The following is a 24,630-nucleotide window of genomic DNA, read 5'->3' on the forward strand; positions in this document are numbered from 1 at the left end:
CTTACAGGAACATATGGACAGGCTCAACAGCTGTAGGGTTCAGCCCTACTGGACTCTTGAGATTAATTACTGCCTAGAACCACCAATACACCCCTTTCCAAATTGTCACCATGGAAACACTTCTTGTGAGGATGCAACACTACAATAATATTGTATTGAGTACTTTTATATGCAGGTGATTTTTTTGATGCATTCGTTCACTGTCTTTAATATTTTGGTGAGAAATAGCAATACTGTATCTCAGTTCTTCTGCGTCTGATAGAGAGTAACTAACTGATGTAACAGTCAGCAGATTCAGTTTTGACTAAAGCTTTGATGGCGTACAATTAAGCGCAGAAGTTAAACTCGCAAGAACAGCTATATTGTCACATGTCTGAAATCCTCCTCATGTTTAGGTGTGCAATAATGTTTTTGTTATAGGGAACGATAATGATGAAATTCTGCTATTTTTTATCATTATCTAAAAATAATTTTGATAAGAAATCATACCCTTAGCCTAAAACATAATCAGGCTTATTATCCTAAATACTGACTGTTTATTTTGTCTGAAACTGTATCAGTAAATATTAGGACGCTTCATAATTCTTCATCTTTTTTATTGACATGAATTATACGCTCAAATTACCACAAATTCAATCTTTCGTGACTGCATGCAGGGGGTTTTCACATCAGACAGAAAAATCTCTTTTTAAGGAAAGTGTTATAAGTTGTTTTTGTTGTAAAATGTCTTGAAAGATGCTATGGAAAGTCTTACAGTGATAAAAACAGGCCTTTTACCCCAGAGACCTTTTAACCGTAAAATTACTGTATGCATGAAAGCTTCCATGGCAGCAATATTGGGTTATTCACATATTCACAACTGTCAGTTTCCGCTTTGCATAAATGTTGTTATATAAAGGTGTGGCCCCTAACAGCTCAAGTACAGTAGCAAGCTAAACAAATTGTGAATGTTGTAAAATGCAGTCTTTTTTATTCATGCCACTTATTGTAGTTTCATGGCAAATGTCAAGTTACCAGACAATTATTTGGTAAATATAGCATTTTGTTATAAACTCTGTGTAACGAGCAAGGCGGAGGGAAAGTCCGAGGCCGGTGACGCGAGTGATAATGAGTGTCAGCTGCGCGTTGCACCGGTCTCGCATCTCTCACGGAGGAGCTCCGGGAGCATAAAAGGACGAGCGACAGGAGTGTACGACGAGACAGGACCAGGCCTGGACTTTATGTTGTGTTTTAGTGTGTTTGTATGGCTGGCAGTTTTAAGTTCATTTTATTGTTGTTTTTTTTATTACAAGCTTGTTTTATGTTGGCCTCCTCCCTTCCTTTATTGAACTTTATTACACTCTGGTTACCACAGTATAAACTAAACAGGCATTATTTAAATCAAATCTGTTGTATTTAGAACCAAACTATAATGTTTAATTTATGTAACTGGGTTCAGTCCTCAGAAATAGCTCCATAAACCTCTGTCAGTGGTGGTGAGCGCTGACACCTGAATGCAGTCTGCCAAATGTACGATATTAAAATCAGATGGAGAATCTGTCTGTGTAAACATTATATCTGGGGAATAACCCAGAGCGACAGACTCAGCCTTCGTTTGGTGTACGTGGGGAATGCAATGACACCTTGACACAGTCCTAACTAGGTTAAACATTTCTATACTGCCATAGCAACGTGGCTTCTGCTGTCACCTGTCTGTCTGACTGCTTATGTTTCAGGCCACATGCGGTTTGGCCCACACAACACCAGCTGTCTTTCAATGTGGTCTTTTAGGTGCACATATTTTGCTTTTCCTGCAGTTAACAGATGTACATATAAACTGTTGTCAATAACTTTCACATATTTAACATCAATAACTTATAAAACATTTTTTTAATTACGCTGCAGAATTCAGCTTTATTAAAATGGTACCAGTGATGACCAACTTTTAACTTTACATGTATGCTGAATAAATGTATGTATTACACTCTCTCTTACCGTATGGGTACTTTGGCCTAGTAAAAAGATTGCAGGCATCATATGAACAACCAAAACTCAGGAATAAAAGATCAGTTTCATTGCACAAGTGGCTGTGACTAAAGTATTACTAAGAGATGAGCCGGTCCTAAGCAACCTGACCTCCAGATTTTACCAGTCCTTTAAGCAAATAGATTATTAATGTATGAATGTTTTATTATGAAATTTTATCCAAATATTAGGTTTTTCAATTAAAAAAGATATGTAATGACCTTAAAAAGCTCATTGAAAATAAACTTCATTTTGAATAACAGTGTTATTTCGGTATGAATAGAATGACTCGCTAAGCCACATATAAAACGAAACTCCCAATGCAAAACTACTGGTCTGGCCACAATGACACAGCAGAGACACTTTTCACATTCACATTTTATCAAAGGTCTGCCGAAGTGCAGAAAAATAGCAACATCATGGGAACAATCTTATGGCATACATAAATGGATCCACATAGGATTTAGGAAACATCAGATCTAAGCAGTCACATGATTTCTGACGTCAACATAGAGTAAACAAGTCATAAATGACTGATTTAATGACTGTCAAAGTAAAGGCGTAATATGGCTGTGTTTCTGTTGTACTGCGTGATGGGACCTGTGGGACAGAATTGGTTTTGATGTAATCTAATATGACCCCTGCTGATCACGGCCGGTCTGAATGATGAATGCCACTACCTGACAGATGCTCGGGTAATGAGATTCACCTTCTGCTGGCAATGTTAAAATATCACATCATGACAATTCATCTGAATAAGCATGAAAAGATCACACGACATTAGGGATGAGAGCGTGTGAGATACAGAAAACCTTTGGCATCCGTGTGCAGGCGATAATATGAAGCCTAAGATATTTTGAAACATGTAAATCATTTACCTGTATTTTTTTAAGTTTAAGGACTGCCGTAGGCTTTGTGCTTTGTACATGACGTTTCCATGATTCTGACATTTTTTATATTCCAGAAGTGAGGAATGTCTGGTTGTTTCAGAAGTGGTTTTCGGAGTTAAACATTTTAAAAGCAAAAACTCTTCTCGTCACTCTACAAAAAAGCACTTTACAATAAAATGTACAAAAAATATAACACTGTTTATAATCAAGTCTTAATGACAGAACAGGATGACCTGTATCCATTTAATTGTGCAAACACATTATTTAAGCTACAAACTGTAAAACAAGGTCTGGTGTACTGGCAAGACGTACCCTTTGGTCATAAAAATCAATACCATGCTGCACACTGCCAGGCAATCCTAATACCTGGGGATAATTTCAAACTCGTATGCAGGTGAATCTCATGAAAACTGTTCATATTTCACCACCCAAAAATAAAAAATAATATTTTTTGTAAAAAAATAAGATTTTAACACAACATCAAATAGTTTTTTACATTATTGTAAAAAACTAAATTCTATCCCTATTAGCCTTTAGAGGTCCAGAGTATGAAATTTAGCAGCATCTAGTGGAGAGGTTGCGCATTGCAACCAACGGCTCACTCCACCGCCACCCCTCCCTTTCGAGGCACTACGGTGGCTGACACAGATCTAAGAAGTGGTCACGTTTATGCTTCTTTGCTGAAGGAGATAACGTATTTACGAAACGCGCTCTGTGGAGCAATTTGTCTGTTTAGAGCTACTGTAGAAATATGGCAAATTACATGTAAGAGTGTATGTAGATAGAAAATAGCTCATTCTAAGGTAATAAAAACATAACACTTCATTATGTAAGTTATTTATACACCTCTGAAGACATTGGACCTTCAATTTTTTTAAATCAAAATACGTTTCCTTTAGGTGAAATATGGCACGTCCTGACAGGTTTCATGAGATTCACCCATGCAATCTTGCATAGTTTCCCAAAGACAAACGTGCAGCAAAGCACAAGCAAAATAAAGTTCTGCTAAAAAAGCATCTCTGCCAGCATTTCTTGAGGCCCAGGCAACTTGTTTTGAAAAGTAAATTCGCAAGGAGAGTCTTCGAGAGTTTGAAATGCAATTTGCATGTGCCCTTTTGACAATAAGGCAGCTTTTGTATTTTGTAAGATCTTCATGAAAATACCACTTAGGTGTAAAGACTTCGAGCTACACAACCCATATTTCCCTACCTACAGTAGATTGTCTGTTCTGCCTCTTAGGTTTGAAAAGATAGCTTGCCAGTGTCACTCTCGTTTTACAGCATTCTCCATAGTGCAAATGTGTAATTATTATTATGAATCGTTTCCTTGCAGCTAGATGCTTCCAGCCATCGCATGGAGTCTCATCAATGGCAGCTGTGTCTCTCATCGCTTTCCGCAGCAACACTGGCACCAGACGTCACACGTATTCATGTTCATACAGGTTACACATGGCTTTGTTCACAGTTACACCCCATCTGATGGGACGCAGAGCTTTGCCGTCCAAACAAAGAGGCATCGCCAAATGCGTTGGACCACGCCCTGATTGCATCTTATTACAAGCTTGATTTGCATCAACAGCAGAGGAAAGTGTGCTTGGAATTATTGTAGCAAAAAAAGACCCAGGGAGAAAAATAGACCGCTTTGAAGGTCATCCAGTGTATTCTGAAACATTCACATTGTGATAGGCTGGCCATCACACAGGCTAGAATAGCATCATCACCGTCTGGTCTTTCTCACCCTGTTTTACCCTGATGGGCCCCTCGGTGACTCCACGCTGTGATAACTGCTTGTGTTTGGAAAACCACCAGGGCCTTTTGTTTCTGCTTGACTGAAGCTGATATTAAGGGAGTGGAAGAAACTAGATTTGCTCTTTTACAATTCATACATACAAACATGTACTGTATAGCTCATGGTATTCATTATTAACAATATTATTCATATTGTTCATTTCAGCAATAACAAAGCAGGAAGAGTCCATTGAAAAAGACGTATTGTGTTTGGAGAACGTTCAGTTTTACGGTCTGCGTTCCTGTTAAGACATCATGCTTTTCCTGTGGTTTCCCTGTTGAGGGCCGTTTAGTTTGCCATTCTGTGACGGACTGGGTGCCATTGAAGAGGCCGAATCAAGTTGCTTGTAAAGAGCTCGAAGCTCCTTCACTTCCTCCAGAACGTCACGCGCCTGACCCCAGGTGGAGGCCGCCTCCTCCAGCAGGCGCTCCGCCTCCTTCCTCTGGCCGTCTGGGCTTGAGTTCTTCCCAGTTGGCGAGCACTTCCCCTTGCCCTGCGTCCGTGCTTCCGTCAGCAGCACTTGAGTTCTCTCCAGCTTCTGGGTGATGAGGTCCTGAAGCTGACTGATGGGCTGTACGGGAGCCGAATTTGAGCAGTGAGGGATGGCCCGCGTCTCTGAATGCGTCAGGATCTCGTCCATGGATGCGCAGCGGTTTTTCTCCGAGTTTTTTTTGCGCAGCTGTGGCGTCTGTGACTCTGACCAGTGCCATGAGCTCTCACTCTTACGAGGGAGACTTTGGGATTTCCCAGGGGTCTCCTGACTGACAGAGAGCCTTGAAGTATCAGCGGTCGAGCACTGAGAATTTGGGGTGTGTTGAGACTCGGATTGATCGGGGTGCTCCTTACAAGTGTCTGGCTCTTCTGTGGTGACGTCTTCTTCCTGTATGAGGTCAAGGGTTAGCATGCCATCCGAGTTAGTGGTAGAAGCCTATAAATAATAAAAATAACACACAATAAATGTTTTATTATATTTATGTTTAACAAAGATTTGGTGACACAAGCAACATGAAATGTCATTTTTATGATCAAACTTTGCTCAGTCACTTTATCTAGATATTTGAATATCCTATATATATTCTATATATTTTTATTTTATTTACATTTTTGTAACTTATATATTTTACAAACATTGTTTTTTGTCATGAGCTGTCTCTCTGCCTGGTAACACATGCTGATTGAAGTCTGATGACCTCCACCTGTTCCTGCTCTGCTCTGCCTCACCCTCGTTTACCTACCAGCTGCACTGCATTCACCACTCATCATGCCCTGTATTTAAAGCCTTGCTTTTCAGTCCACATTTGTCAGATCGTCTGCAACCAGCACCCGTTACCTGCCTGTTTTGGAAAACGCCTCTGACTCTTTGCCTGTGATCCCGGACCCGCTCAACTACTTCTGTGTTCTCCAGCCCCGGTAATCTTGACCTGCCTTCCATCCCTCTTCTACGAATACCGCCTAGTCCTTGTCTGTACTGCTGCTTCGTTTCAATTGCTGTTGTGTGTGTGTTTCCCCCAGGACTTCCCGGATCATCCAGCTCCTGCCATCGCTGTTCGGCTACTGGGGGAACACACACACGCAGACTCTTGGAACTCCTGTACCCCCCCCGGAACCCCTGAAACCCCCTTAACCCCTAACCCTTAAATAAACGTTTGAACGTGACGCATTTGTGGTCCTCGTCCTGTTTGGTGTCTGACAGTACGATCTGACCAAACATGGACCCAGCGCACGGTCGAACCAGCATGGAAACCAACGAACCAGAATCACCCACCGCCATGCAACGCCTGGAAGAGACAGAGAGAGAGGTAAACCGCAACACTACTGACATTGCCTCCCTACTTCAAGCCGGCTACCAACAGCGTCAGCAGTTCCAGCAGCAACAGCAACAACTTGCAATGATCATTCAACTTCTCACCAACCTTTCTCCTCTGCCTGGTCCCACCGGCCCAGCCCCAGCCAGCCTGCTCACTGGCCCAGCACCCGAGTCTCCTGCCCAGTCCACTGCTGCCGTGGCTGCCGGAGCCCCAGAACCCAGGATCGGCAATCCAGAGCGGTTCAGCGGCGACCCAACCCAGGTACGGGCGTTCCTGACGAGCTGCCGTGTCCAGTTTACCCTGCAACCCAGGACTTTTGCCACTGAAGGGGCGAGGGTCGGTTACGTGATCACTCACCTGACGGGCCGAGCTCAACTCTGGGGAACGGCGGAGTTCGAGCGCCAGACTCCAGCATGTGCAACCTTCAACCTATTCGCAGAGGAGATGCTCAAGGTATTCGATTTGGAATCCACAACAGCAGAGGCATCTCGGACCCTGATGAGTATTCGCCAAGGCAGAAGGACTGTTGCGGATTACTCCATTGACTTTCGAACTGTGGCAAGTCGGAGCTCCTGGAACATGGAAGCATTGGTGGATGCCTTCCTCCACAGCCTGGCGGACTACATAAAGGACGAGCTGGTTTCCCATGATCAACCCCCCACTCTTGATGAAGCCATTGCTCTGGCTGTCCGCATCGACCGCAGGATCCAGGCCCGCCGCCGTGAGAGAGGGCGCCAGAGTCCATCCACCAGCACACGGAGTGTCCCAACTGCCCTTCTGTCCGCACCTGCCACACCGTCTAGCCAGCCGGATCAGCCTGAACCGATGGAGATCGGCCGCGCCTCCCTAACCCCTGCAGAGCGCCAGCGACGCATCACCTCCAACTTGTGCCTGTACTGTGGTGGTGATGGTCATCGAGTCGCCACCTGTCCAGCAAAAGCCAGAGCTCACCAGATGTAGGAGGAATCCGGATGAGCTCAATGAACATTCAGCCCTCCATCAGCCGTAAACCCCTCATCCAAGTCTGTCTTCACCTGTCTGATTCCACCCACACCCTGGCAGCCCTGGTGGACTCTGGCGCAGAAGCAAACATTATTGACACAGGACTTGCTCGTCAGCTGGGCTTGGAAAGCCATCGCTTGTCCACTCCTGTTCCAGCCCGGGCCCTGGACGGTCACGTAATTGGCACAGTTACCAGCATCACAGCCCCCATCTCTATGATGGTGTCAGGAAACCACAGAGAGATCATCCGCTTCCACCTGCTCAGCTCTCCAGGCCAACCCCTAATCCTGGGCTACCCTTGGCTCCGTCTTCACAATCCTCACCTCGATTGGGCCTCCGGAACTGTGAAAGAGTGGGGAAATGCCTGCCACCTGACCTGTTTGCGTGCTGCCTCGCTGCCCCCCGGCTCAGTACCCCCCAGCACTGCCCCCGACATTTCTAATGTCCCTGAATGTTACCATGGCCTCCGAGAGGTGTTCAACAAGACCAAAGCCACATCTCTGCCCCCACACCGTCCGTACGACTGTGCCATTGATCTCCTCCCTGGGACTGCTCCACCCAAAGGTCACCTCTACTCACTATCCCCTCCTGAAAGAAAAACTATGGAGGATTACATCAGGGACTCCCTGGCAGCTGGACTCATCCGCCCGTCTTCCTCTCCTGCTGGTGCCGGGTTCTTCTTTGTGGGAAAGAAAGATGGGTCTCTTCGCCCCTGCATTGATTATCGAGGTCTGAATGACGTCACAGTGAAGAACAGGTATCCTCTGCCTTTACTCACCTCTGCTTTTGAGTTGCTCCAGGGATCCACTATTTTCACCAAACTGGACCTTAGAAATGCTTACCACCTAGTCCGAGTAAGGGAGGGTGACGAGTGGAAGACTGCATTCAACACCCACACCGGCCATTATGAGTACCTGGTAATGCCATTTGGCCTCACCAACGCCCCAGCGGTATTCCAGGCACTGGTGAATGATGTGCTGCGGGACATGCTGAATAAATTCGTCTTCGTGTACCTGGACGACATTTTAATTTTCTCCAGAACTCTGTCCGAACACACCTGTCATGTCCAGCTGGTTCTTCGACGGCTCCTGGAGAATTCTCTTTATGTCAAAGCGGAGAAATGCGAGTTCCATGCTCAGACTGTGTCATTCCTGGGATACATCGTCGCTGAAGGCAATATCCAGATGGACCCTGCAAAGGTCTCGGCAGTTACCTCCTGGCCAGTTCCGGGGAATAGGAAGAAGTTGCAGCAATTCCTCGGTTTTGCCAATTTCTACCGGAAATTCATCCGGAACTACAGCTCCGTCGCCGCTCCCCTCACAGCTCTGACCAGCATCAAACACCCCTTTTTCTGGACCCCAGAGGCCAACACAGCCTTTCATACCCTCAAGGCCCGGTTCACCACTGCCCCCATCCTCCAGATGCCGGATTCAGACCGGCAGTTCGTTGTCGAGGTGGATGCCTCGGACGTGGGAGTCGGGGCCATACTCTCTCAACGGGCAGAGGAGGACAACAAGTTGCACCCCTGTGCATTTTTCTCTCGCCGGCTTTCAACTGCAGAGCGCAATTATGATGTTGGAAACCGTGAGCTGTTGGCTGTCAAGCTTGCCCTGGAGGAGTGGCGTCACTGGCTGGAGGGGTCCACCGTTCCGTTCCTGGTCTGGACCGATCACAAAAACCTTGAATACATCCGCAATGCCAAACGTCTTAACCCCAGACAGTCCCGCTGGGCCTTGTTTTTCACCAGATTCAACTTCACCCTGTCATACCGCCCAGGTTCTCGGAACACCAAGCCGGACGCTCTCTCCCGTCAGTTTCATAAGGATGACGCCCCTTCCCAGGAACCTGCATCAATTCTGCCCGATCCCTGCGTTGTAGCTGCCCTGACCTGGGATATCGAGGAGGAAATTCAAGAGGCCCTCCGTGACCACCCCAGTCCTAGTGCATGCCCAGACGGTCGTCTCTTCGTCCCAGAGAATTTGAGGTCCCGGGTCATACAGTGGGGACACAACTCCCGCCTTGCCTGCCACCCGGGCTCCGCCCGCACCTGCCATCTCCTTGCCCAGCGCTTCTGGTGGTCTTCTTTGAGAAGGGATGTCCGAGAATTCGTCCGTGCCTGCCCCACCTGCAATCAGAACAAGTCCTCCACTCGGCCCCCTGCTGGTCTACTCCAGCCCTTGCCTGTGCCCACACGACCCTGGTCCCACGTCTCCTTGGACTTTGTAACTGGCCTCCCACCATCAGGTGGGATGACGGTCATTCTCACTGTGGTTGACCGGTTCAGCAAGATGGCACACTTCATTCCCCTCCCTAAACTGCCATCTGCCAGAGAGACTGCCCAGGCTGTTCTTGATCATGTCTTTCGTCTACACGGGCTGCCCAGGGATGTTGTCTCTGACCGAGGTCCGCAATTCACCTCTACATTCTGGAAGGAGTTCTGCCGTCTTCTAGGGGCCACAGTGAGTCTCACCTCTGGGTTCCACCCCCAGTCCAATGGTCAATCCGAGCGGGCAAACCAAGAGCTGGAGAAGGCGCTGCGGTGCATGGTTTCTCGCAAACCCCAGGCTTGGGCACAACAACTGATGTGGATAGAGTATGCTCACAACTCCCTCACCTGCTCTGCCACTGGTATGTCACCTTTCCAGTGTGTGTATGGCTACCAGCCCCCCCTGTTCCCCAGCCAGGAAGGAGATGTGTCCTGCCCGTCTGCCCTCGCCTATGCCCGCCGTTGCCGTCGTACCTGGTCACAAGCTCGTGCCACGCTACTCAAGTCAGCTGTCAGCTATGCCACTGGGGCTAACCGCCGAAGATCGCCGGCACCCGCCTACCGTGTTGGCCAGAAGGTGTGGCTGTCAGCCAAGGATCTCCCACTGCGGGTGGAGTCGCGTAAACTGGCACCTCGATTCCTCGGCCCGTTCCCTATCCAGAGGGTCATCAGCCCAACCGCAGTCCGGCTCCAGTTGCCAACCTCCATGAGAGTGCACCCTACTTTCCATGTTTCGAAAGTCAAGCCGACGCATGAAAGCCCGCTGGTCCCCGTGTCGCTTCCTCCTCCTCCTCCTCGCCTCGTTGACGGTGGGCTGGTGTACACCGTTCGACGCCTGCTTCGGTCCAGACGGCGAGGTAGGGGCCTCCAGTATCTCGTCGACTGGGAGGGCTATGGACCTGAGGAGAGAACCTGGGTGCCAGCCAGTCGGATTGTGGACCGGACCCTCATCGCCGACTTCCACCGTCTGCATCCTGATCAACCTGCAATCCGTAGGGGCCGCCCCAGAGGGGTCCCTAACCGTCCTGCCCGCCCGGCTTCCTGTCCTGTGCCTGACCCTGTCTCGGTACCTGTCCCGTCTTCTGTCCACGACCCTCCAGCTCCCTCCGAGATGAGGAGGTTCACTCGGTCCGCTCGGAGGAATTCTAGCCCTCCACCGGCTCCCCTCCGCCCTCCCGACATGGTGTCACTCTTGGGGACTTCTGGGGCCGTCCCTTAGGGGGGGGGTTCTGTCATGAGCTGTCTCTCTGCCTGGTAACACATGCTGATTGAAGTCTGATGACCTCCACCTGTTCCTGCTCTGCTCTGCCTCACCCTCGTTTACCTACCAGCTGCACTGCATTCACCACTCATCATGCCCTGTATTTAAAGCCTTGCTTTTCAGTCCACATTTGTCAGATCGTCTGCAACCAGCACCCGTTACCTGCCTGTTTTGGAAAACGCCTCTGACTCTTTGCCTGTGATCCCGGACCCGCTCAACTACTTCTGTGTTCTCCAGCCCCGGTAATCTTGACCTGCCTTCCATCCCTCTTCTACGAATACCGCCTAGTCCTTGTCTGTACTGCTGCTTCGTTTCAATTGCTGTTGTGTGTGTGTTTCCCCCAGGACTTCCCGGATCATCCAGCTCCTGCCATCGCTGTTCGGCTACTGGGGGAACACACACACGCAGACTCTTGGAACTCCTGTACCCCCCCCGGAACCCCTGAAACCCCCTTAACCCCTAACCCTTAAATAAACGTTTGAACGTGACGCATTTGTGGTCCTCGTCCTGTTTGGTGTCTGACAGTTTTTCATTTTTTACCAATGTTTTTATATTGTTGGTGTATTGCGTAACAATATTTTAGCACTGAAAAAAATTGGACCGCTTACCACAGCCATGAGGTGTCCTCGGGTGGGCAGGCGGCGATTGTGGGGGATCTTAGCCCTGTCACGCGTTGGATGGGCCAGCAAGCTGTCGTCTTCCACAGTCACCTATGGGGTCAGACAGAGAGTGGTGAAATAAAGCCAAACTGAATATCACCGGCTGCATGTTTCACACCAGCCTGTGGCATCATGGGAAGAAGGAGGAGGTGCGGTTGTATTGATTAGTCAATTTATTATTTGTATGCAGGGGCGGATTGACCTGTAGGACATTATGTCAAAGTCCAGAATGGCCGTCCCACTGGCGGCCTACGGCCGTGATCAGGTGCGGTCTCGCGGACATATTATAAACGCGAATGCAACGTAAAGCCATTAGCGAGTCGGACATTCAATGCACGTGTTACATACAACAATCCAACCCCCGTCCACCCTCTTCCGTTGACAGAGTTGCTGGTGGAGCGAATATTCCAGGGCCGAATTTACTTCCCAGTTTGCCCCTGTTTGCTTGTGTTGTATGAGGACACACAAGAGTAGATTGGAAAAGTGTGTGGTGAAAATGTGTTACACAGAAAATAAAGCCAGTCAACAAAGCCTGTTGTTTACAAGCAAGCTTATGCTGTAAACTGTAATGTTCAAGACTGTTGATTCTGTGATGGCTTGTGTTGGGCCAGGAGTTTATAGCTTATTTTACAGTGTGACTGGCTGGGATTTATGGAATAAGATAGCATTTGTTTATTACAAACTCCATCCAAATGTTTGTAGATCATTTAACAAACTTAATTTAATACATATAGACTATTTTGCCAGATGTAAACAACAGCGTTCCAGGAGCACTTCCTGTATCCATTTTTTATTTTATTATTCTTTTGATTCACATATACTGTATAATTAATTCCTAAATTTGTTGGTTTAAAATTTGTATTCAGTTCTAAATGTTCTGTTGGTTGTGTAAACTAAACCAGGAAGTGTTTCTGGACCAGTATTGTTTACATGTAAAAGTCTATATACTAAATACTAATACTTGATTTCATAAATGTCTTTTCACACACATCTTTTTTTTGTGGTATTTCCTTAGACAAGCGTCACTTGTTACACAAAGGGTTATGTGTTCGTTCTCAGAATAAAACAAGTTAACAACCCCTTAACAACCATCCAAAACCCTCTAGTAAACCCTTGGCAACTTTCACTAAGCATAATGGCAACAAATTTTGCAGACAGGCACACAACTCACATTTTGTGCCAGAAAATCCAGTATATTTGTGCATGTGCGAAGATATTGGTGTTGCTTGTATCTACTGAATGCATATTTTATCAGTGCCAAGCTACTTAGCCTGCCTACACATTTCTCACACTTGCATCATGCATTGGTGCTTGGCATCGGTTATTCAGAACTTTGACATACAAAAATTAGCAAAACCAACCCAACAGAAACAAAAAAGAATAAGTATTTCTTTCATTTAAACAACCCAATATTGATCCCTAAACCTGAAGAAAAAACATCTTCTAATCTACAATTTTTAGTGGATGCATGGAAAATGTGGCTATAAACAATATTTATAGCGTGCCTCCCGCGCAATAAATAAAGCAAATGCTGGCGGACCCTGGTAACCACCCCCACGCTAAGCTCTCAAACGCTTCTTGTACTTCTCTATCATCCATCAGTTTTATGAAATTGCATTTGCTTAAAATTCTGTGACTGTTCAACCTCTCATTTCAAATAAATGGTGCCCTAGCTAATAACTTTGTCTGAGCTGTTTCCTGTGCTATACTTCCTGTTACCCATCTCACACTGCTGTCTATCTGCCTGATAAAAGCCTCCTCGCCTGTTTGAAGCCAAAAATGTTAGACTCAACACTGCAGTGCAAAATACATGGGGTTATGTAATAATTAAAGCAGGCCTGTCAACAGGTTTAAAAGGGAGAACACAGACGCACACTCTTATTTATATAAATGATTCTCTTGTATAAGAAGTCATGGTTTTAGCCAACTTGTTTGCCTGTTCAAATCTAAATGTGTGCACATCAATGCGCAAATAACAATGCATGCACAAAGGTTTGACACACCCCACAAAAAGAGTTTTTTGTGTGCATGAATGTCATATTTACAACTCACTTAATATTTATTTATTTATTTGTTGTGACAATGTACATAACCAGTCTTATGGGTCTATCTTTGTCACGGTAGAAGGCCCTCCACTCACAAAAATAAAGATTTTGTATATTTACGGTAGGAACTTTACGAAATATCTTGATCTTTACTTAATATCCTAAGGATTTGGGGCATAAAAGAAAAATCGATAATTTTGACCTACACAATGTATTTTTGGCTTTTACTAAAAATGTATCCATGCTACTGGTTTTGTGATCCAGGGTTACATTTATTATACGTATAAAGGTCTAAGTTTTTTAACTATAGTAGGTCTATACATTTGTGTGTTCAGTCCCATGCTGCGATCCGTTCCACACGTCACATGTTGATTTAAAGAAAGCTGAAGCGTGGACATAGGCCTATATAAAATGGTGGAGATATAACTATTTGAGAGACAGGACTATCTAGTCTATTTTTGGGGGAGTGATTCATTTTCTCCCACTGTGTGCCGAGCGTGATTATAGACCTGCTCTTAAAATGAGCAAATACCTTTGTAAACAAACTGGGAAAAGATCAGGGAACAAGAAGGCAGACGTCTGTGTGATTAAAACTTTTAATAAAAGTGGCTTCTCCAAGGGTTTGCCAATGGCTTTTATAATCTTTGTTGGAAACAAAGCGTGTCGGCTTGTGCATAACTCACCAACACCATGCTTAAGTGTTTAGGGTGGTTGCCTAGGTGTTGCTATGCCGTTGCCAATCTCTGCGACTGAAACTACGTATTGTGACAGTACTTTGTGTACTTCTGAAGTCCTAGTTTAGAATCTTTCTATGTGGTTACTAGTATGTTTTGATGGTTGCTATGGTGTTCTAAGTGATTGTCTGGTGGTGCATACTGATTAAATGAAAAGAGCCCTTCCCTATGAAAATGTTTTGGTCTCTATAGATTTTTTCCACACTGTCTGGCAGGCAATACAAATTTTTACTGGTCCTCTCTTCAACCAGCTACACAATTTTGGGTATCGTTGGTGAAATGTTGAATACTGAGGGTGCGTTGTAAGCAATAGTAATTGCATTTCCCCCAAATATTATCATTGTTAAACATTTAATATGCAAATAGATGGGCATGTCCTGCTTACCTCATCCAATATGCGATTCTTGGCCCTGGTGATCGCTCCATTTAAAGCATTGATCCATGATTCCTTCTCCTCTGGACTGACAGCCAGAAATACTAGATTTGGGACCTGCATGTACGGGGTGAGAGATTTTTAATACAGTGCCTGAATATTACAGTTTAATGTTCGACTAGTGTTATTTTGAACACTGGTGACAACGCGTGTAATGAGGCAAGCGTAAATGAGCAGGTTGGCCATACTGCTCTGTCTATGGACAGCTAATGTAGCAACAGCATGAGGCAGAAAGCACCATATTAGGCAACAACAACGCTGGTCTTTCTAACAGCGTCTGCTGAATCTGTGATGACCACCACCCTTCTGTTGCACTGGTGCAGCTGTGTGAATGAGACTTTTGATGTCATATCCCCTTCGTTTACATCACCTCTATGCTTCTTGTAGTACTAAGAAATCATACTGAGCATCGTGCATGACATATAAGCATACAGTATGTATATCTGTGTTATTTGTTCATAAAGTGATTCTTGCAAATTGATGCATTTGATTTAACATGAACATTTTGACAAGAATGGTTTTATTAAGCGATCGAACCAACGATTGGTTGGATTGGTGGTACTGAACGGAAAGAGAAGTGAATAAGGTGGTTCCTCTGTTGAGCTGTATGTGCAACAGCTGTTGTAAGCAGGGGGGACGTATTTATCCATGTGCATATGTGTGTAGACTAGAGGGGTGTGTTTGGGGGAGGTGGTGATGGATTTTCCTAAAGCCCACCGTGTTTGTGTCCTGAGGATTAATTCAGTCTCAATGTTGGATTTTAAAGGATTGGTCAGACGTTACCCTAATGTTTTTTCTAGTGCTCAAACATCCCCTAGAAATAAACACGCTGGTTAGGGCAGGCTGATAAGTGATAAAATGTGTTTAAAGAGAAGTGCATATATTGACTTCCTGCACAGAGCTTTACATTTAAGAGACAGCTATACTATACTACACTACAAATGTAGTATGAAGTAAGTATACTACTGAAATACTTAAAAATGTTGTTGCACAAACATAATTAAACTACAGCATGTTTATCTTGTTTTAAGTATTTTATTAGATATGTGCTTCTTTTACTAAAGCTTACTTTAAGTAAGAAGTCAGTTTCTTTGTTGCTACGAGGCAGGTATTTTAACATGAAAATACACCCATTTTAACAATTCTAAACACTGCACTTATGTTCTGCTTGTGTTGGTCTTCAGGATGAAGGATATTCATGGACGCCTGTGGTGTGCTAGTGAAAGGCATTAAGCTGAGACGTTCTTACTAAGAGCCAATTAAGCAGGATGGGATGACTAAAGAGGTCAGTCCAAGTATGAGCTCACAGACCGATGACATGCAAGCTATTGACTAGTGGCTTATTGTCCAGAACACAAAACCATGGTCCTGTAAATCACCCAATCCCATAATGTAAAATTCCCCCAAAATCTACATGTATTCACTCATTTTGCTCAAATGTGTCCAAATGAATAGGCATGGATTTTTGGGTTGTGCAACAAGTAATCCAGTCTCATTGTATAACTGCAAACTGACTAACCAACCAGCAGTGTACTGGTGTATGCCACAAACCCATTAAAGGGGATAGTTCACCCAAAAATAAAGATTCTGCCATTGATTAATCACCCCATGTTTTTCAAAACCTGTTTATGACTCTTTGTTCAGTGGAACTTTTGAGAAATGTCTCGGTTGTTTTTCTGTCCATACAATGGATGTCAATGGAAGTTACCAACATTCCTCAAAATGTATTTTGTGTTCTGCAGAACAAGGGAAGTCATAAAGGTTTGAAATGACATGAAAGTAAGTCAATAATAAAATAAATGTCCTTTTTAGTTGACCTATCCCTTTATGCTTTATCCACTGCTGTAAAAACTCACTTCCTGTAGAAACTGACCGTGTTTCCTGGCTGCCGTGAACGCAGGAGCGTGAACTTGCTGTGGTTCTTTTTGCTTCTGCTCTTGGCTTTGCGGAGTTCCTCAGACCTCTCGTAGTCAGTGAGGTCCACCACTTCCTGGATTTTCTTTTCATCTTTTACCTGAGAAAGAAAGCAGAGGTTTATTTTTTGAATGGGTAAACTGTGCACAGAATGCTCGGTTTAATTTTCTACACATCTATGATGGTCTCCGAAAAGTCGGGTCAAATTAATGCTTTGTTTACTATGATCGGTATTGAGAAGCCCAAAGCAGAGTCTGCAAACTCGTGTCACACTTGCTTGGGACACAGCAGACTTTATTTTTGCCATTTTTGTCAAACCCGCAGAAATCGGCACTTCAGTACCTGCCGTTGAGTCAAAGTGGCCAATGATATTGCTGAAAATCGGGATGTGGGACCGATGTCAAACATGGTTAAAAAACACAAAGAACTAGGGTCAGACAATAACAGAACCTTTTAGCCCAGATTAAAATGGAACAACGTGGTCTGATTTGCCATCACCTGCCAAAGGGTCTCATTAGGCCACGATCAATTTCCATTAACACTGCACCAAAGACAAAAAACTGTCTGCATGCACGCAAGGCCACAGCTGGTTGTGTGTTTTACTAGAGCCGGTCTACAGCGCAGTACATAAGAGTATGGGCATCACACGCACTGCACTATGGGTGTGAATGGGGGGAATGGCCTTACAAATAGTACATCTACTGTTCCAGTAGCACAAAGACAGCAATTAACTGGCAATCTGATCCTGAAATCCTTTTTTTTCATTAGGGGATAGATAGGACACAGCCTGAAGTCTATGTCAGACATTTGAAAGCATACTGAAGCTTGCTATTCTGACTACTAATGTACTCTGCAGTCGATGAAGATACTATGAGGTATGATGATTAAAAAAAGATGTGATGCATTTATTAAAGCATTTATTTGAAGCGATCTAAAGGCTTTTTGTTTCACTATCATTATCTGTAAAATGATCGCTGACGTATCTGACACCTAAATTAGCGGGTGCACATCTGTAATCCGAGATCCTTATGAAAAACTGCCCATGAAATTAAGCGAATGGACAAATTCAGCAACTGGATTCTCATACAGACTATTCATTTCATTTTAAAGTATTTTTCTAGTTTACAAATTTGGTGATTGTATATGAATCTAATAAGACGCACAGTTTACAAACAGAAAAATAGACCACACAAACATGTTTTCACGCTCTATTTGGACTTTTAAAGAGAATTTACGACTATTGTAATTGCCTCTTTAAAACTGAATTGACAAGGGCTTATGAAACTGCTGACCTTTGTAACTGCAAATAAAGAGACTCATCTATATTTAATGTGTTGTCCATTACGCTTTTAAAATAATCATTCTTCCGCAAAACATTAAACGCTAAGAATAGCATTGAAATCAGTCGGAAAACTGTTTCCTTTCCAAGCAGAAAAACTAAGTAAAAATAGTGTAGTGCAGAAATAATGGCACAGTCTGACATGTCTGATATGTGCTCTGTAATCACGATGCTCTCTGTTTTATACCAACGCTGTCTGGAATCGTAAACAATATTTTTGTTTGTGTGTGTGATGTTACATTTTCTACGTTTTTAGAAAAAAAACGTAACACTGCATCTGTGGAATGCTGTCAGTACCACGGAAAATAATTTAGCTACAGATTGAAAACAACCAAGTCATGTTGACTTCAGTGATGCACTTACAATGGAAGTCATAGGGGGAAAGTTTGCTTAAGACTTGAACGTTTTGCTTAGTAGAGTCATTGCTTTTGCATTATTATATCCAATTGTTTAACTCAGGTCATAGACTTCTGCACAAGAATAATCTGACATAACCCTTCATGCATACTGTAAAAGGTACTGTGATTTATATTTGTAATGCATGGCCTAACTTGTATAGTTATGCACAGAATAGCAATCTAACAGTCTGATTTTTACAATTTTGTGGCTGAAATTACATTTTTGCACATACAAAGGTTAATTGCTATAACAAAAATATGAGCTTATCCTTTTAAACGGACTAGACTTCCTTTCAAAGTGCATTAACATGCCACTTGTTTCATTTTACAATCCGAAGGTCAATTGTAATATATTTTCTCAAGTGAAATTTCTCTTTTTGCACTGTAGGCTAGTAGTAGTTGCCTTTTTGTATTGCATTTGCTCTGCACTGCTTCCGATGTTTATTCAAAAAGGGACATGCAACAAATCAACTGTATTACGGAGACTTTTCTGTTAAGGTCTCTTTATTCATTCAGTTTCAGTGTGAGGCCAGGTGGATCATTCAGAGACTCGTTTCATGTTTCACTGTCATTCAAAGGGCCAGTCAAGTCCTGCCTAAATCACATTTAGCCATTCAATTTTATGTTTACTTTCCCCATTAAACAGTCTAAGCGTTCATAAATGTCAATGAAGGTCACAAAACATTTCAGGGTGTATTAGAGAAGCCAAATACCCAAAAGAGAAATCTGAAATGAATACGGCAGGGAATCTGTCCCCTCGGCCCACACGTTAAAAATTCAACGGGGTGGATATGAGGTCAATGGTGCTTTATGATACGAGAGCTGTAGGATGGATCTGGCTTGGCTGAATGTGGTCTGTTTGTTCAGTCTGATAGAGGAACAGAAAGGGCAGGAGAAGGAAGCAGAACTGCTTCACATAAAGGTCTGATGAGCTCACATCACCTCGTACAAACAGATAACAGTAAACAGTTGTTTCCTCTCTGACATTCATTGCTTAACTGGTTATTATATTAATGTAAAATAGACAGAACCACAGGACCTGATCGGGTCTGATGTATGTACAGCCTCAAGACTAAATGGGGGCTCGTCTCTCCGGTCTCATTATTGTATTAAATGTATTCATTAAATGTGGTTTCCTTCTTCTGCAGAACACAAAAATCTATATTTAGAAGAAATGTAGTAACCAGGTCCCTATTAATTGGTCCCTATTAATTTCCATTGTATATACACAAAGTAAATGAGAAATTTCTCAGAATATCCTCTTTTGTGTTCCACAGAAGTAAAAGTAATATACTAGTTTTGAACAACATGAGGGTGAATAAATTATGTCAGAATTTCTGGATCGACTTTTCCCCTTAAATTCCGTGCAACTTGCAATTTCATATTAGTAATAGGCATCTGACAGGTTGACCAAGATTTCTTGTGAAACTTCCCTAAAAAATCCCTAAAGAAGCCAGAAATAGTTCATGACTGTAGATGGCATGACAACACAAATCTTTTTTTTTTAGAGAAAGTGAGTGAGACTCATACCAGGACCCAACGATTCAGTCATTTTGTGATTTAATTTCTGCTTATGATAATGCAACTGGACACCGCATCATGGATTGGTTCGAGTGTGCAATGGGGTCTCCATCCTAACCTTTACTATTGCATTGCATGATCTCAGCATTCCATTACGTTTCTATTAACACAGATTCACACAGCTAGAATAATTCAAACCATCTGCCATCTGGCCCTCGATAGTACTCACATCCGCAGCTCTTTTATTAGGAAATGCAATACATATGTATGGGAATTCAATTGCCGTGCGATAAATGAAATGCATGAACTTACTCATATACTTGACTGTCTATTTTATTCCACTGCAAACATCCTCACAAACAATGTCATCAGTACCATGATTGAGAGCTTTCAACGGGAGTATTCTCACTTGAAAATGTGATTGTTATAGATCAACAATAGTTATCAGCCTGAAGGGACAGAAAACAGGAACGCAGAGAGTCAGCAATAAAGTATAGTAGACAAACTCTGATGCCGATGTTGCCTTTTTAATTTTAGGGAAGCAAAGAGGACAAAGGACAAACAAATTAAGACCATAACACCCACATTAGCAACAGACACATGACTGCAAAAAGCAGAAGATAAATACAAGAAAGTTTGCAAATAGATTAGACCACAACTTCTTTATTAAGACTGAAGACACAAGACAGAAGAGGCAGATTCTCGCTCTCTTCTCCTTTCATGCTAAAGTTCTGATGCCATTTAGGGGAAAGAGGGCGACTTTTATTTACAGTATTACTTTGCTAAGTGTGAGTAAGTTACATTACACAGAGACTGACATCCTGCAGCAATTGGAAGAGAGAGGAATGTAAATGTGCAATAGAGAAGATTTAAATTACAGTTCATGGGGAAAAGCACTCCCACACGTCTGTGTACACTCCATACATCTGCCACATCAGTTCCAAGGAATCTGATCCCCTGACCAGACCGGGACACCGGACAACAATCACATGATATCTGCTTTTCTTTAAGTTGATACCGTAAAATGTCCATATGTCCAAATGTCAAATTATAATCACATATAAAAAAAATCCAAAATGTGTAAAAGAAATTACCATGGTAAGCACCACAATACCATAGTTACTGCCTACTGCAAAACCATCATTTTATACGTTTTACCGTGTTAAAAATACGCTAAAATGTTATCACTGTATATTTTTGAATATATGTTTTGGATATAATATATAGATGGAAGTCTATCAGATAAAAAAGAAGAAAGACGTTTAACTCCTGGAATATGTTTACCGCATAAATGAGGATCGTTCTACTGTTTATCTGTAGCAACGACACTGCTGGATCATTAAAACTGTTGTCTGTCTAGACAGCTGGAGGCAAACATCTAGACACCAGCATGATGAAACCTCGGTCTGTTAAGCACTAAAAGGGTCAATCCTCCTTCTGAGCTGCGAGCCAGGGCCCATATGCTTCCTCTGCATTGTTTGATCGGATGCTGAGCGCAGCAAACGGTCTTGTGCCTGATCATGACTCAAACGCAATCCTGCTTCTCCTATACACCCACACTGCAGTAAATCAGTCACAGTGAAGACAAACACTGAGGTTGTACGTAAAGAGTCCTTGTTCGTGTTACATAGTACATTCTGAAACTTCTTAAACCTCGTCAAAAAAAAGGAATTGTCCAAAAATGAGGGGAACACCGTAGGGAAGGCACAATATCACTCAAATGTTGACATTGTGTGTTTCACTGTGGACTTAGTAATGACCGTTTGTTTACAATATTGTCGTGTTCATCTGAGCCCTGGTGTTCCATCATGTCCAGCTCTAATCCGAGAACTATGTCTCCAATTGGATAAAGGTGTAAGGCACTAAGACCACAGTAAGCCTCAACGCAGCAGGGCAGGCTATTAAAGGAATAGTTCACCCAAATATGAAAATTCTGCCACTATACACCAAGATGTCTTGATCTTGACTAATATGTAGCCAGAATGATGATTGATACAATACTGATCATGAGATACTGTATAAACAATGAAAGGCCAAATCAGTTCACCACTGACTGTGAAATGGTTTGACGTTAATCAAATTGGAAATTTGTGAATTAAGTGTAATATCTTATCAATCAAATAATGACAATATCCCCCAAAAAAAGAAAAGAATATATAGGTTTAAGTAGACTAACCTCTTTTTCAGAAATGTAAAGTTGGTCTCCTTTCAGCACGGCAAATCTGTTTTTCCAAATTTCCCTGAAAATCCCTCTGCCACAGAACTTGCGAATCCAGCCGGTTTTGTCGGGCTGCGCGGGCTGTTGATTGGCGTCCTGAGGGCCCTGCGTTTACAAAGATGAAATCAGAGACACAGCATTGAGATTTGGAATCCCTAGGATCCAAGTGGGGTGTCCCACGGGCTCTGTCTCAAGGCCTAGGGAAAGGCCTACCTAGATAGCACTTCTTGCCAAACATAGGCCTATCACGCCCAAATGTGTTGTCTAGGAAGGCAGCTCATTGGGGTTTGAGAAAAGGCCAATGAGACAGAAAGGGGGTGCTTTCTTGAAGATCATGTCTTTGTTATGTAGATCGTATCACATTCCTGGCGCTTACTTCTCACACTACACACCCACGAGTAATTTTCATAACTTATGAACAAATAAAAATGTCATTATAGCCTATTATTTAGTTCCTGCGCGATATGCAGAGCATTCTTATAAGACAAATAAATAATAATGACTAATAAACCATAACAAATAACGTCAGAAAATAAATAAATGCTAACAATAAATGCCAATATGGTCTATATAGGAATAATATTTGAGTAAACACGCTGAGGAGCATGCAACTAAATCTCTTATCAACCATACTAGAGTAACCACAATATAACTATATTTTGAAGTAATGCAGTAATATTTCAATTTTACCATTATCTTACTACAGGAACCATATTGAATGAATATTTAATAGTGCAGAAATACAAGACAAATGCTTTGACTGTAATAAAACCACGATCATGTTTCTTGAAGGCTCAACTTTATATAAAATATCGCAGGTTTACATTATATCTCAAATGAAACATACAACGCCATGCACTTTCTGAAATGTATTGTTAAGGAAGTATAAATAGTGCTTAAAGTGCGCGCGATGCCGCTGTTGAAAGACTCCACGTTGACAACAGACTCGATGTCTTACCCGCTTGGTTGAATTGTTCTTTTTCATGGCTATAAACCAGCTTTACGACTCTCCGGCGAATCCAGATCCTTTGTTTTCGCAACAACGTAACAAAATCCTGCAACGTTACACGTAAAACCACGATGTTGCTTGAGCCTACGCCTCCTCCTGTCTACGTACTTCATTCACTGTCCTCCAGATCCACGCAGAATATCGTCCGACGGACACGCCTTTAGATCGCGATGATCTGAGATATCTGCTTCCTAGAGCAGCAGGAGAGTCGATGCTGACGGCATCGTGTCGCACGGGGTTAAGCGCTCGTGGAGTAAACTGAGCTTGAGGAACTTGCAGCTGTGTGGTCCCTCTCTTTGTCCCCCACAGCTCCATCTATGGACACCACAATGATGTCACTGGCAAGTTAATGGGGTGGTCTCTTACTGAAAGCAACGTGCTTGCCTGTAGTTTACAGTCTTTTGACATGAAAGCGTCTATTAAAGATGCTGTCATGACTTGAACTGAAAAAAATCAACATGAAGTGGTTTTAATCATTTCATATGTCGCTGCCGTCCTTCATATTTCTTGATTTATTATTATATAAATCGATCAAATATCTGACCGATAAAAGGTATTAAAAAAGTGCTTGTCAACTTAAACAACACAGTATTAAATCATATGAAAGTTTCCTTAAAGACGGTGCATTTTGACATCCGAGGTTTTGGAAGGACAATGACAATTTGTTCTTATATTACATATTATATTAATATTACAGAATAATCACTATACAAGTGACTACATCAGAATATAGTCATTTTAAAGGGATAGTTCAACCTAAAATGTAAATGCTGTCATGAATTACTCGCTCTCACCCTGTATTTATTTGTTCTGTTAGACACAAAGAAAGATATCTGGAAAAATGTTAGCAATTTCTGTTAAACGTTAAAGATTTCTGGGGCACCATTGACTACCTTCCTAAGTTCTTCAATATACTTTAAAATCAACAGAATTCTTCCTATTCAACAGAAGAAGAAAAAGTTCAATAATTCAATAATCTACTATGGTAGTCAATGGTGCTCAGTTGCTGACATTTTATAGATTTAAACAGGTTTGGAACTACGTGAGTGTGAGTATGACACAATTTCTTTTTTGGCTGAACTATCCCTTTAAAGGTTTAAATCGAGTGGAAATAGATGGTAATAAACTAGCACATTATTCGGCGTGTTACTGCAGTGTTATCGTAGTTTAAGTGTCTACATCAGAGTATAACAAAAGATTCAATTTTTCAAGAAGGTAGGCCAACATTTCAGAGAAGAGTCTAAAAAAGCCTCCCATGGGGTGTTGGGGTAACCCCAACGTAAAATGATGTAACCCAGCAGCAATAAAAACATGTCCACCTGTTGTCTTAAAAGCATCATG

At 43.0% G+C, this 24,630-nt stretch overlaps 1 protein-coding gene across 1 annotated transcript; it reads right to left on the reverse strand.

Moving 5' to 3' along the window:
• Positions 1 to 1,870: 1,870 nt before the first annotated feature.
• plekho1b (pleckstrin homology domain containing, family O member 1b) lies at positions 1,871 to 23,605 on the reverse strand. The gene is made up of 6 exons (XM_079469285.1): positions 23,239 to 23,605; positions 22,239 to 22,385; positions 16,764 to 16,904; positions 14,843 to 14,947; positions 11,628 to 11,729; positions 1,871 to 5,610 (listed from the first exon to the last, which is right to left on the reverse strand). Exons 1-6 carry the CDS (start codon positions 23,263 to 23,265, stop codon positions 4,927 to 4,929), a joined length of 1,206 nt encoding a protein of 401 aa, XP_079325411.1. The 5' UTR covers positions 23,266 to 23,605; the 3' UTR covers positions 1,871 to 4,926.
• Positions 23,606 to 24,630: the final 1,025 nt, after the last annotated feature.

The sequence above is a fragment of the Barbatula barbatula genome, assembly GCF_947034865.1.
Source record: "Barbatula barbatula genome assembly, chromosome: 12".
Lineage (NCBI taxonomy): Eukaryota > Metazoa > Chordata > Actinopteri > Cypriniformes > Nemacheilidae > Barbatula > Barbatula barbatula.